The following is a 14992-nucleotide window of genomic DNA, read 5'->3' as shown; positions in this document are numbered from 1 at the left end:
GAAAAACTCTCCTGTTCACCGGACTGGAAATAATACACCACATCCAACAGCACATCCAACAGCTGATAAGTACTGGAAGACTGTAGATTTTTTTAAAGAAGTAAATTACAAATCCCTGGCATGTACTGGCACCAGTTGATTTGAAAAAAAAATTTCTGTACTACCCCGTTAACTAAAAAATCTAAAATAGCCGCCATGGAAGCCTTCAGAGGGCACCTGGCTAAAATAACCAATAGGGACCCCCAAGACTGCGTGGCAGAGGTGCTGATCAGAGGCCATGGACCACAGCAGTTCGCTACCTGTTGCAAAACTACAAATATCATCATGCCTGGAAAACTAAAAGAAAAGCTTTGTATGATGGGATCTGTGGTTTTGCAACAGGTGGAGGGCTGAAGGTTATGCATCGCTGTATTACAGCTAAGGTCTATTAATTAAAGTGAATGGGGTTATGTTGTAATACCACACACAACCTAGGTGTGGTGCTGTTTTGTAAAGAAAGCAGCTTTGTTTTTAATCCTAGATAACCCCTTTAAACCCTGAATAAATCAGTGACTGTTTCTTGTTCCCGATCCGCACTCGCCTCCAGTTGTCTCTGGATTTCCTATGCATTATAAATATAAATTAAACTCCATATTAAAATTCCAATTCTAAGCCACCAAGCATACGTAACGTGACATACAGTGCGCGGGAAGAATGCAGCGGCAGCTTATTGATGACATTTACGTGATATTTAAGACATCGTTAGAATACAATGTAAACAGCAAATACATTAGGTTGCCCAGCAACAGAAATTATTATTTCAGCTGGTAATTTGCATAGTGGTATTTACTGTAATCAAGTGAAGATTTATGTAAAAGTCAGAGTCCACGGCATGGGGGAGGGGATCTACAGGGAGAGGAGGGTTCCTTTATGTTATCATATCGCTATTTGCTTTGTGATGTCACCTGCCGCACATATTAAATCCCCAATGCAGTCATGGCCAGGTGATCTACCACTTATATTATGTAGGGTTATTCATAGTCCGAAATTCTGTTACTTGTAGTTTTGTAACCTCACTAGCCAGACCAGCCGTTGCCGGAAGCTTTTTAGGTCCTAGCAGCCTCTGCCTTATCCTTGTTGTCTAGTAGATGCTCGATTCTTCTGACTGGTATGAATATAGATATTCTTATGTAGTTTCCCGGTACGGGTGGTCCACTACGTTTTATGTCACACAAGGGGATGAAGTTGCCGTTTGCATTTTCACCACTTGGTGTCTCACTCCCCCTATCTGTGTGTAACAACACAGCTGAAGGTAATGGGTTAACATGTTTACTGTTTCTAACCAATCACAGGTGCAGGTACCTCACACTTTTTCTTCTTACACAGCTCCACCAATAACAGATTACACCCGGTCACCCGTATAAAAGCTTAGCTTTCTGTGGGAGGTATTTTGTTAGTGGGTGGTGAAACACACAGAGAGAGTTCCTGCTACAATTATACCCGGGCCTGGCCAGGATTTCTTCTATGAGAGAGACTCTTGTTAAGATGCACTGCTAAACCCACAGGAGGGGTAATTGTCCTCTAGGGAAAACCTTGTCCACGCCAGGGATCATTCTCCAGTTTTCTCAGGACAGTCTACCTGAGTCAAGGGACTGAGCGTAACAGACTTCCTGAGACCTCTCAAGATAGCCAGGCGTGATCAGTAAGATACTTCAGCTTGTGCTCTTTGTCTTCCTATAGATCAGTCCCTTGACTCTGGTAGCCTGGGGCTCGTAGTACCCAATATGACACTCCCTGATCTGGTTGGGCAGAAGGCAGTCTGTTATATGCCTGAGTACGAGAATTCTCTTCTTCACACCAAGAAATATTCTCTACACTTCTAACTTGGACAAGGCCCCCAAGATGGTCCTTCTTCCTTCTGTAAGTCAAGCTACACCTCTACTTCTACTCACTACCTCACACACTATTGTCAACTGCATCTGTCCAGTTCTGAGTTTTATTAATTGTATTGTACTAAAGCTCATCAGTAAAAGTCACCTTTAAGTGCTGGACTCTGTACTTTATTTGTCGCTGCACCTACACCCTCACCACCATGCTTCCCTTACAAATGCCAGTGCCTGGGGGTGGGTATCACCACTCCTGCCCACCATGACAAGTGGACCAGCAAAAACGCCAAGCCCACTTGTCGCATAACACCTCAGCACCCTGGGCCACAGCACTTTAATAACCCTTGGATAGAACTGGCAACCTCAGTATCCGATATAATTCAAGAGTCTCTACAATACAACTGCTTACTACACTAAACTCTTCCTAGCTAAGGAGGTGATTGGCAGATTAACAGAGCACTCCTCCTTTTCTATATACGGGTGCGCAAAATACAGTATATTGTCCCTGTTTATTTGCTCTGCCATTACACATTTTAATCAGATGTCAAAGTGCATGTTATACATGGTTTCTTACATAGGCAAAGAAAAAGGAGTTGCTATAACAGAATTTTGAAAGGGTATTAACCCTTAAAGAGGTTGTCTGAAAAAACACTCCTTATGCCCTCTTGTGGCATAAAACGACAAATACTTACAGCTCCTCGCGCCCACCGATGAGCCACTAAGTGAATCTCTGGTGGACCCTGCCTGTTAGGACAGTGTAGTGTCCTAGTCTGACACCTGTCGCAAAAGCCTTATAATCTAAAGTAAGATCGCGATAAAGTTGTATGTAAGTTTGACCACCAGATGTCAGTGTTCATAACTCTGTATGTATTACACAGCTGTAGGGTTACTGTTTCGTTATGTGATTATGTGAACCAATGGGAAATGCTCTTTCCCTTCTACCTATCTCTATCCTCTCTTCTACACCACTCATAGGGACTCTTACACACCCTGTAGGAAGTAGTCACTTGGCAGTTTCCCTCCGATTCTCTGAGGAGTAGGAAATACACAGATAAGGTATCCCTGCTGTACTTAGCCAAGGCCTGGTTACCTGTCCGGGACAGACCAGCTGTGGTAGTGGACAGACACATGTATGGAAAACCCAGAGATTTTCTGTCAAACTATACCTAAATACACTATGCAGTGTTAAGCAAATAAGGAGGACAAGTCAGAGATCACCTCAGCCCACGCCAAGAACCTCTCTTAACAGTGCAGGGTGATATCGTAGGACAGAGGAATTTGACCCAGCTAGAGCAAAGCTACCATATAAAGGTCTACATACTCTCTCGCAGCGCAGGTAAAATCGGGACACCCTTGGACACTTAGGCACGGCAAACATCAGCACTACATATCCACTTTCCATCAGGTGTTTCCAAAGCCCAGTTCATAGTCATCAACTTTAGGGGGAAAAAAATCCTGTCAAGTTTGTAATAAAAAAAAATTGAAGCCTGTGTAGACAGAGGCCAGAAATCAGATAGCCCGGCCAGCCAGGGTGAGTGACCCTGTGTAATAGGGTGAATAATTTAAAGGGGTAGTGCTGTGTAAAGCATTATTTCACTAATTAACAGACATTGCAAAGTTATACAACATTGTAATGTGTGTTATTTAAAGTGACTGTACCACCAGGCCCAGGCCCAGGCGATCCACCCTTAGTGGGAGGAAACCCCAGCCCCTCTATCATAGGGTTCCATTGATTCTAAAGGAGTCACGTCATGAAGGGGCTGGAGTTTCTTCCCACTAAGGGTGGGTTGGTCCGCCTCCAGTGCTTCAGCCTGGGCCTTGTGGTACAGTCACTTTAAGTGAATAGCCCCCTTCCCCATGTTTTCCCCCCTCCACACGCTAGACCCAGAAGTGTGATTCTGTATACTTACTTAATCACTGTCGACCCCGGCCGCCACCTCAATTATGCTCAGCTTATTGCAGCTGATGACGTGCTGGAGAAGGGGCGGCGTGAGGGAGTGCTGGAGCAGCCCAGCCGGCCTCCTGAAGATGATGTGATCGTCCAAAGATGGCAGCCGGGGTCGACAGTGATTCCGTAAATATACCGAACAGAACAAATTTGGAGGCTCTACCAAAATATCAGTTATAGGGGTGCCACTTTATGTCCAGAATGAATCAGATGCAAACCAAAGAAGAAAAAAGCTGGACACACCATGCAAGTGCACACCACAAGTATAAAGTATCACAAAGTCTAAATTTTATTAGGCAAATTATGAAACACCAAACACATAATTAAAAAAATCTAAAAAGTTGCCTTAAGGAACACAATAATAATCAAGGTTGACCCACATACATAATAAAAAGTGGGTCTATACCCTACAGGAGGCTATATGCACATGATAATGCAACCATGATCGGAGCTAGCAAACATCAAGGCGAACAACAGGAAACAAAGAACTTACAAATATATGAATAATGAAATCAAGAAAAATCTCTATGGTATAATGTTACAATGGTTACTACAAATGATACCTAGAAGTATATGTTAAATGCAAAATAACTACTCATAACATAGGATACCTGTAAAGTAACAAAAACGGTGACTTCGTCAGGAGTGAAGATCTAGGTCCAGTGTTCCCATATATACCATCGCAAATCAGTACATAAATGAATAATTATAAATGGCTGTAGTCTAACGGCCCCATAGTTTACCTGGCGGTTTGAACATGGTGCAGCCCGTCATCAACATGGCCGCCGGTGGCGTATGTAAATATCCTCTGCGCATGACCCGTTGATGTCAGTGTCGTCACGCGAACATCTCAGTCACGTGTCCGACACGTCATAATACTGGCACATGCGCGAGAACTTAGAATGGTGGAACGAGGTTGACAAGTTTGAAAATTACTAATTCAAGATAGAGTGTATAGAGGAAACTCAGGCTATAGGACAGACAAGGTATATATTCCAAAACATGTATTATATAGAAAGCAGAACTAAATGGAACTTTTACCGCGCATGACCCAAGGATATCAGTGTCGTCACGTGATCTGTCAGGTCACGTGTCTGACACGTCATAATACTGGCACATGCGCGAGAACTTTAAAAACTGTTTTTTTAGTTCTCCACGCCTTTCCTTCATCCCATATGAATTCAGGATGGTTCTGGAAGGAAAATGAATAACAGTGGAATCTTTGCTCGTCTGATCTACTCGTCTATTTTACCATAAGCTCACCAACTTGGATATGGGGCGGAATCTAAGAGGGGTGCCTATCACTTGTGGACAGGGGTTGTTATTCATAGGCAACCATATAGGACCGTATGGTCCAGGGTTGTCGTTAAGGTACCAGAATTGGACTATCAACCATTTTTGTTGTGTAACGGATACCATGAGTCGCACTTACTATTCTGGGGATGAGACAATATCACCTACCTTGAGTGCAATATACATCTCTTTACAGGTTATGTTTCAGGTTGACGTTAGGGACACTATATTGATGAATATAAGATATCCTGCTATGTATTGTTTTAAGTATTGTATATGTGGGGTCGCCATATCTTGGGCTCTCTGACGTGGCCATTTGGCCGCGTGGGGGACACCCCACGGATATATCCTATGCGCATTGGATCTGATTATATTTTATTTGTTTGTGGTTGTGTTATTTATGAGTATTAGATATAAGGTTGATATTGTGTTGATATTTGGATTGCATTATATAGTAAAATCACTTCGTTATAATTTAAGACACTTCTAATTTCTAAACAACAAAAAACAATAACCAAAATACAAAACAAAAATCAAATAAAAAATAATAATAAACAATAATAAAAAATAAAAAATAAATTAATAAAGATAAATTAATAAATAAATAAGAAATTAATTAATAATTATTTTTTAAAAAATAAATAGCATATAAATAACTAAGTAACACTAACATAACATGATAGAATAATCTTTTGAATTAAACTAGCACACCGAGACATAATAATTATTTAATTTGATGTGATATCGGTATTTACCTTATTTAATCACTGATTTATTTTAGTGTGGTATTGTCTTTTATTTTATCTAATTCATTCCAGTGTGATGGCACTATATATTATATCCATCTAATTTACTATAGTACGGTATCATTATCAGTATCCATCTGAACAGTGTTGCGTATATCAGGTTATGTTCTTTTGTATTAGCAATACAACATGACCGAATACACACAGATATATACATTCTCTTGATCTGGAGTTTAAACGTTCATGTCTTATAGCTTGGTTTTCTCTATCTTATTTCTAACCATTATCATTTAAATTTGCCAACTTTGTTCTTTTGGTTTAAAGTTCTCGCGCATGTGCCAGTATTATGACGTGTCAGACACGTGACCTGACAGATCACGTGACGACACTGATATCCTTGGGTCATGCGCGGTAAAAGTTCCATTTAGTTCTGCTTTCTATATAATACATGTTTTGGAATATATACCTTGTCTGTCCTATAGCCTGAGTTTCCTCTATACACTCTATCTTGAATTAGTAATTTTCAAACTTGTCAACCTCGTTCCACCATTCTAAGTTCTCACGCATGCGCCAGTATTATGACGTGTCGGACACGTTACTGAGATGTTCGCGTGACGACACTGACATCAACGGGTCATGCGCAGAGGATATTTACATACGCCACCGGCGGCCATGTTGATGACGGGCTGCACCATGTTCAAACCGCCAGGTAAACTATGGGGCCGTTAGACTACAGCCATTTATAATTATTCATTTATGTACTGATTTGCGATGGTATATATGGGAACACTGGACCTAGATCTTCACTCCTGACGAAGTCACCGGAGGGTGACGATACGCGTGGAGCCTTTCTTCCAGGGGTGATTATTCCATGACCGTTGGAGCTTCCTTAGGCGTTATTGTGGCCCGTGTTTGTTTGTGGGTAACAGGGTTTTTGTTGCCATTTGTTACTTTACAGGTATCCTATGTTATGAGTAGTTATTTTGCATTTAACATATACTTCTAGGTATCATTTGTAGTAACCATTGTAACATTATACCATAGAGATTTTTCTTGATTTCATTATTCATATATTTGTAAGTTCTTTGTTTCCTGTTGTTCGCCTTGATGTTTGGTAGCTCCGGTCATGGTTGCATTATCATGTGCATATAGCCTCCTGTAGGGTATAGACCCACTTTTTATTATGTATGTGGGTCAACCTTGATTATTATTGTGTTCCTTAAGGGAACTTTTTAGATGTTTTTAATTATGTGTTTGGTGTTTCATAATTTGCCTAATAAAATTTAGACTTTTTGATACTTTATACTTGTGGTGTGCACTTGCATGGTGTGTCCAGCTTTTTTCTTCTTTGGTTTGCATTCCGTAAGTATACAGCATCACACTTCTGTGTCTAGCGTGTGGGGGGGAACATGGGGAAGGGAACCGTTCACTTAAATAACACACATTACAATGTTGTATAACTTTGTAGTGTTAGAGAAATAATGCTTTACACCACACTACCCCTTTAAGATAGTTTGTCATAGCAGTCATTTGAGATCATTTATCGCCAAATAAAATCGTCCCATGCAATACTACCGTTATAGACTGTCATGTTCCACAAAGTTCAAGCAGATTACCCTCATTTGAAATAGTGAACTAGTTGGATTTCCATCTGTATTTGTTCTTACTAATTAGAGATCACTACAAGTTTACTATGCAAGTAAATCTGAATGGACCGTTTGCAATATAGAACAGGTTGACCTTTTATCTAGCAGCAAATACAGACATTGGGATTTCAATGGTAATTTTCCTTTGACAGCACTGCTCCCTGGTGGCCATTTTAAATAACACTCGAGTCAATTTCTAGCAGGCATCCTGAACACAAGCACTTCCATGATCCTCCAGCAAGCTGCTCACACTCTAACATTTAAACCTAGATGTTATGTAGCATAGAAAGCCTTTTAAGCCATCAGTTTGAAGCAACGATTACTCAAACTAGAGCAATCACAGGACTCCAGGTTATTCTATACAACACCAATGGAGTTATCCACCTAATTAAAAAAAAAAAGCTAGCTGGTCTTACCAAGTCCTCCTGAGTACTTTGAGCCATCTCCTAGCTACCATTCCCAAGTTACAAGTTTTTCCAAAAGCCGATCTATAAGTAACATAGGAAGCTACACTTCATGCATTTTCCTGATTCGCCTTCTAAACTTTTCTTCCTACTCCTATTATTGCACAGTAAAAAAGACTTTTTTTACTAATTTTGCATGGCCCCACCCCAGTATGTATTTCACACTAGCTGATGTAGCAGAGCTGACACATGCATAGTGTAGCTACGTGCTGCATACTTGGGGGGGGGGGGGGCTTGTGTAGATCTGAAAACAATTCTAGTTCCTTCCAGACTAAGAACATCTATAAGTGTTGCAACAAAGACAGGGTTATATGCCTGTATTCACTGACAGCAAGCAAGCAGAGAGAACTATTCATTCCACAGAAACCTAAGCTCAGGGACACATGTAAAGCCGCGTTCACATGTTCTGTACGGAGCACGGACGTGGAATGCCTGTAACAGACTCCCTCCTCACACCCCCAAACTGTCAGCATCTGTGATAAGGTGCTGGGAGTGGGGGAACTGTATGAATATGCAACACTGTAATGAAGCAGTCACGCGACTCATAACCGCGCGAAGCAAATACAGTTCCCCAGCATCTTATCACAGTTGCTGCCTGTGTGGGGTCTGTTACAGGCATTCCATGTTTGTTTTATGCAGAACACGGAACGTGTGAATGTGGCCTAAGTCTAAGGGAGCAGCACAGGTGCATGAATATGATGCAGATGTCTCCTGGGGGCCAGGTTACCAAGTCAGATGGCTAACCCAGCCCCCAGAGACCACATGTCCTTTGCCAAGGGGGAAGGGAGACAAGCATTGTCAGAATGGACCTAGAGTAGAGGATTTTAGATAGTTTATAATTTATAATTTATAAGCATGATATGGGGAGGGGGGGGGAGAGGAGAATTAAAAAAAATAAATAGGAAATCTGGGCTCAGGTCCACAGATTTTTGCCGGCAACTGCAGGGACAAAAAAAAGCTTGATGGCTTCAATGTTAGTTAGATACAATATTATACTTTATTATTGGTCTGATGTACAACACGTTCCAAGGTATCCCTTTGTCAAGTAGGGGCCATCTCCACGATGTCTCTCCTACTTGACAAAAAGGTGCATCTTGCCCAGCAAAAATCGGTGGATCTGACACTGGATCTCCTATTCTCCACTCCCCGATCCCTTGGCTTGGAATCGTGGTATCCTCATTTTGACCAGGCCGCTCCGGTTACCATCACCAACTTCTACACTGAATACGCATAGAGATGTTGTGTTCTGGAGGACACCACCATCAGGTGAGCAGTTCTAAACTCAAACTATTCACTTCTTTCCCTCTACCTTACATCACCACCCTATGACACCTTGTATGTATTTTTAGCCTTCATTAAGGTATTGGAAGGATTGTACAGCATGGTTGTTACCTGGATAACCCCGTTAAGCACTGACCTGGCAATCTCGTGTCCAGTGGGCATGAGAGTCAGACGTAGACCAAATTTAAATTTACCTGGGAATACACCCAACACTTGCCAAGGGAAGTGTCACCAGGATGCGCAAAGACAAACCAGAGAAAAGCTTGTGATGCTCTGGGTCAAGTTTAGTTTGCCATGTTATTTGGTAGCTCTGTGGTTACATTGTGATCTGAATAGTGTGCGTAGATGCCTGTATATACCTGGGATTACAGGTGATCCTGGTTACCATGAACTGCAGTTTTACTACTGTTATACACCTCATGCAGCAAGTTAGTCTATGAATTTACTACATTGCCATGTCTAATGACCATGCAACTATTCACATGACCTTCTATTATAAGAAACACATGAATTTTTTTTAAAGAAATGATTTATTTAACTTAAAGTGCCAAGTTCAGAGACTAAAAAAAATACATAAAAAACATTTACACTAAAAAAGGTACTGCCATGAAGCAGCTCTCCCCCTGCAGAGTACACAGCACCCTTTATAAAAGACATACACCAAGCTGTACAGTATTGTACCCATGAGTGTTCTCAGTCACACATGCCGACTTCTGTAAACTAGCATGTGTGGGAATACATGTGCCATCCTAGGACACCACATCTGAGCTTATAGTCACTAACACGTGCCAGTCCTGGTGAAGGCAGACCAGGACCACCTGAACAGAGTCAATGCCCCCATCTTACTGCGCCAGAAGCATTCAGTCCAATTAGAAATCAGCATCAAGGGTAAACTTGCTGTCTGTTGCCTTTGCCATCACTCCCAACTTCTGGTATTCACCAACTTTCTTCTCAAAGAAGTTAGTCTTTCCTTCCAGGGAGATGTTCTCCATGAAGTCAAAAGGATTTTCTGCCCTGAAAATCTGAAAAGTAAAGCATGTAAGTAAATGTATATGGCTTCAGTGTCACCTAAACAGGTCTAAGACAAAGTTAGACATGTGACATGCCATCATTACCTTGCTAAAGCCAAGCTCCAACAGGAGGCGATCAGCCACAAACTCAATGTACTGCTTCATCAGATCACAGTTCATGCCGATGAGCTTTACAGGTAGTGCACCAGTCAAGAATTCCTGGAGGAGATTGCAGATTTTACTATACAGAAACTGGTTATAGTTGTTTTCTACTGTTACAGTAAACCATCCCAGTTCTGGTCACTAAGCAATAAATACCTGTTCTATCCTGACTGCATCAACAATGAGCTCCTGGACCCGAGCTTCTGATGGTTTGTGGACAAGGTGCTTGAACATAAGACAAGCAAAGTCTGTATGAAGACCCTGGAAGAGTAAAGCACATCAGTTATTCAGGAAAGGAGTTCTGCAGATCTTTATGTGCTATAGGCATATTTCAACCTGTATCAGTGCAAGTATTGGATGTAGATAGTTTATGGAGTTTAGGCTTTCCTGCATTTGTGCCAGATAAGAGTTAAGGGCTGTACAAAGATCATAGCAAAGCAGTGGAGTTTGCACTGCAAGTTACAGGTTGCAGTTACAGGTACTTGTGGATTGCAACACACCCATGCAGCATGACCTACTCTCCGGTTGCATGGTGATTAGTGTGGAGTTCTGTCCTCAGGTAAACATTTTAGTGTTATAACTGCTCACCTCATCACGACTGATCAGCTCATTGGAGAAGGTCAGACCAGGCATCAATCCTCGCTTCTTGAGCCAGAAGATTGAAGCGAATGATCCTGAGAAGAATATTCCTTCCACTGCTGCAAATGCCACAACACGTTCACCTGAAGAAAAAACAAAAAAAAGTTAGCTTAGCTGGTAGTGACCCTATAGTATCTTAATCCCATCAGCCTACGGTTACATGCAACCCCTTAAGAGTTACAATCTTACCATAAGTAGATTGCTTGTCACCAATCCAACGCAGTGCCCAGTCAGCCTTCTTTTTCACACAGGGCAGTGTCTCAATGGCATTGAACAGAAACTCCCTGTAAATAGTTAGAATGAGTTTTAAAATCCAATGTAGATTAGAGAAGCTGAATGTTTCATACAGGTATTGTTTATGGACCTTACAAGGATTAGCAGCTATTAAATATCCACCCTGTAAGTCTTACCTTTCTTTGGAATCCTTGATGTAGGTGTCAATGAGGAGACTGTACATCTCAGAGTGAATGTTCTCCATTGCAATTTGGAAACCGTAGAAGCAGCGTGCCTCCGTGACCTGAACTTCTTTACTGAACCGCTCAACCTGGGGGGCAGAGTGACCATACGTTACTCTATATGCCAAGAGTCATTTTGGAATTGACATGTTGCTTAAAGGGGATATCCAGTGCTCCAAAACATGGCCACTTTTCCACCCTCTCGTCTCCAGTTCAGGTGTGGTTTGCAATTAAGCTCTATTTACTTAAATGTAAAGGAGTTTAAAACCCCACCCAAACTGGAGACAAGAGGGGGAAAGTGGCCATGTTTTTGTAGCGCCAGGTAACCCCTTTAAGAGGCTACTCAAGCTGTCAGCGTAGTCAGGTGTGCACTTACCAAGTTCTCATTTACAATGCCGTCACTGGCTGCAAAGAAGGCCAACACATGGGAAATAAAGTATCGCTCATCATCCTTCAGGGATTCCCAGTGCTGAAGATCTTTAGAAAGATCCACCTACAAAAGGATAAGGTTAGAGGTGAGATCATAGGCTGGAGATAGTCATGGGGTATTATAGACCAGCGATGGCAAGTTTTAGGTCAGCTTACCTCCTCCGCTGTCCAGAAGGAAGCTTCTGCCTTCTTGTACATCTGCCAGATATCATGGTACTGGATGGGAAAGATGACAAAGCGGTGGGGGTTGTCCCTCAGGAGAGGCTCATCTTGAATACTATGGTTCTGTTTAGTTCTCTCCTATAAAGAGTCACAAAGCCATTTAGTCACAGGGCAAGAACGGATGCATGCACTAGTTCCAACTGATGCCTGGTTTAGTATATACCACTATTAGAAAAAGCACATCCTGGTCCATTGATGCTGAAGAGATTAGAATGTGCCATCATGCACAGGCTGTTACTGCAGATAACTAAGGTGCCCTTATACAACATGGCCTGCTCAGAATATAGTGATCTAGTAGTCATTAAAGGATAAAGCTCCCTTACAAGCCCAGACATACACTGCATGGAAGATTATCCACCAGAGTTCTCACCATCCACAGGACAGGGGACACTTAAAAGGAACAATCAGGTTAGACTAACCTGCTGATATAACCCTACTGCACTGAGGATGAAGTTAAAGAGGACCTGTCACCCCCCTGTGCCAGGCTCCCAAGCCCATGTTACAGCCCCCTATACTCACCTGATCCCACAGGTCCCGCTTCCTGAGCCGCTCGAGTCACAGAGATTTCAGCGCCCAAAGCTCGGCACGCACGCTGACAGGAGAGTCTGATGCTCAGAGAATGAATGGGGAGTCCGATGCTCCTTCATTCTCTATGGGCATCGGACTCTCCTGTCAGCACGCGCGCCAGGCTTCGGGAGCTGATATCTCCGTAACCCGACTGGATCCAAAAGCGGGACCCGGTGAGTATAGGGGGCTGTAACGGGGGGGGGGGAAGGGGTGACAGGTCTCCTTTAGGTCTCTTACCTTCCTCTTCTGCCCTGTTATCAGTGTAATACTGGGTCCAGTAAGTGAGTTTGGAGCTGTCCCCAGCACATATCCCACCTATTCTAGTTATTGATGGAGTGGGCCAGATTTGTGCTCTAGGAGCTGTATCCCCAGCATGCCACACTGCCTTAATACTGTACCTGTGCAGTTTAGTGTGAGGATGACAGTAAGAGGCATATTAACCTCAGCACCCCCCAAGCAATAGAAGGCCATCAGAAGATTAGATTCCTTTAACCTGCTGAGTTTCTTTTTAAGGGGGTATTTCACAGAAAAAAAAAACAAAACAAAAAAAACAACTTTAATCTGGTAAAAGAGTTTTGTAATTTACCTCTTAAATCTCCAGTACTTATCAGCTGCTTTATGTACAGCAGAAAGTGGTATTCTTTCCAGTCTGACACAGTGCTCTCTGCTGCCACCTCTGTCCATGTCAGGAACTGTCCAGAGCAGCAACAAATCCCCATAGAAAACCTCTCCTGCTCTTAAGAATGGAAATACACCACTTCCTGCAGGACATGCAGCAGCACTGGGAGAATGGAGATTTTGTAACTGAATTACAAGTTGCAGGCTGCAGTTGATTAAAAAAAAAGAAAAAAAAGGGGGGGTGAACCCACTCCTCCATTTTATCCCTAGGGATACGCTGATGCAAATACACAGCAAGGTTTTGTCTTTCCCCATTCTGCTCAGCAGGGACAATACATGTACAGACATATAGGACTGATCTGTTTCTGCAGGGTGTGTTCACACATACAGGATCTGCAGCAATTTGATGGTGCAGATTCAAAGTACATCTGTAGTTCCCTGTCCATGTGCACAGCCCCCACAGCCCAATCCACTGTCCATGTGCACAGCCCCCACAGCCCAATCCACTGTCCATGTGCACAGCCCCCACAGCCCAATCCACTGTCCATGTGCACAGCCCCCACAGCCCAATCCACTGTCCATGTGCACAGCCCCCACAGCCCAATCCACTGTCCATGTGCACAGCCCCCACAGCCCAATCCACTGTCCATGTGCACAGCCCATGGTACAGCTAACGCTGCGGTTAACCCCTCCCTGCCCGGCATGACAGGCAGCTGTTACTCTGCAGCCAGGAAGCAGTCACCCCTCCCCCATATCCTGATGGCGCCAGAATCAGGATAACTCCTAGTGTAAGTTACTACAACTCCCACCCTGCTCTAATCACTGTATGATAACCCTGCTGGGAGTAGTAGTCCCTCCCGCACAGCACACACCACTTACCCGGGCAGTCTCTGCCTCCTGGAAGATGTTGCGGGCGGTCTTGCTGGCCAGGACCCGGGTGTTGCTCAGAGATGGCGGCTACAATAAGAATATACAGAGATTATTACCCGGTAATGGAGCGGGAGGCGATACCGAGGCGGCGGCGGCGGCGGGGGGGGGGGGGGGGGGGGGGGGACTTACCGTGTTCTCCTTATCCACCAGCGACAGGTTCTTCATGGGGGAGACGTTCTCGTTGACGGCAGCGAATGGCTTACGTGAGGAGAGCATAGTGACGGCGGGAAGCTGCTACGGGTGAGTACGGTGTATGGTGCGGGGGAGGCTGTGACTGCCGGCCCGGGCGTTGACTATTTATCGCCTGTTCGCATTTGGCGCCAGGGCAGCTCAGCCAATCAGGAGAGAGCCGGCGCTGACCGCTGATTGGACGAGCGATGGCTACTGTAGGAGGGCTCCAAATCCAGCCAATCAGAAGCGCCGGAGGGAGAGACAGCTGCACACTGGAAGCTTAAAAAGTTGCGCCTTTTTTGCACAATAGAAATGAAATTTCGCAAAAAAAAAAACCTGAATCATAATGAGGGGGGGGGGGGTACAGATATAGGTGCAGTGGGATAGCTGCAATGTCAGTGTGATAACTACTTATGTAACGTTACTTTCCTGTGAAATGTCGCATCTAGCCCGGTGTTCTGCAATACTACAACTCCCATCATCCCCTGGCAGCCTTGGTGTGGTAGTTCTGCATTCCTAGGACAATGGACTTGCTCTGGATCAGTG

At 43.5% G+C, this 14992-nt stretch overlaps 1 protein-coding gene across 1 annotated transcript; it reads right to left on the bottom strand.

The window, feature by feature from the left end:
- Nucleotides 1-9755: 9755 nt before the first annotated feature.
- RRM2 (ribonucleotide reductase regulatory subunit M2) lies at nucleotides 9756-14787 on the bottom strand. The gene is made up of 10 exons (XM_069973974.1): nucleotides 14405-14787; nucleotides 14225-14302; nucleotides 12095-12238; nucleotides 11886-12002; nucleotides 11465-11598; nucleotides 11244-11338; nucleotides 11004-11137; nucleotides 10572-10676; nucleotides 10359-10472; nucleotides 9756-10265 (listed from the first exon to the last, which is right to left on the bottom strand). The coding sequence occupies exons 1-10, from the start codon at nucleotides 14489-14491 to the stop codon at nucleotides 10113-10115; spliced, it is 1161 nt and encodes a 386-aa protein (XP_069830075.1). The 5' UTR covers nucleotides 14492-14787; the 3' UTR covers nucleotides 9756-10112.
- Nucleotides 14788-14992: the final 205 nt, after the last annotated feature.

This window comes from Dendropsophus ebraccatus, chromosome 6 (genome assembly GCF_027789765.1).
Source record: "Dendropsophus ebraccatus isolate aDenEbr1 chromosome 6, aDenEbr1.pat, whole genome shotgun sequence".
Lineage (NCBI taxonomy): Eukaryota > Metazoa > Chordata > Amphibia > Anura > Hylidae > Dendropsophus > Dendropsophus ebraccatus.
The sequence above is the reverse complement of the archived record's forward strand: the minus strand, read 5'-3'. Positions and strand labels throughout refer to the sequence as shown.

Coding starts and splice junctions, on each gene's coding strand:
- RRM2 (XM_069973974.1), bottom strand. CDS start 14,491: ATGCTCTCCTCACGTAAGCCATTCGCTGCCGTCAACGAGAACGTCTCC. Junction 10,677..11,003: donor AGCTGATCAGTCGTGATGAG/GTGAGCAGTTAT, acceptor TTACTCTTCCAG/GGTCTTCATACAGACTTTGC. Junction 10,473..10,571: donor ATGCAGTCAGGATAGAACAG/GTATTTATTGCT, acceptor AATCTCCTCCAG/GAATTCTTGACTGGTGCACT.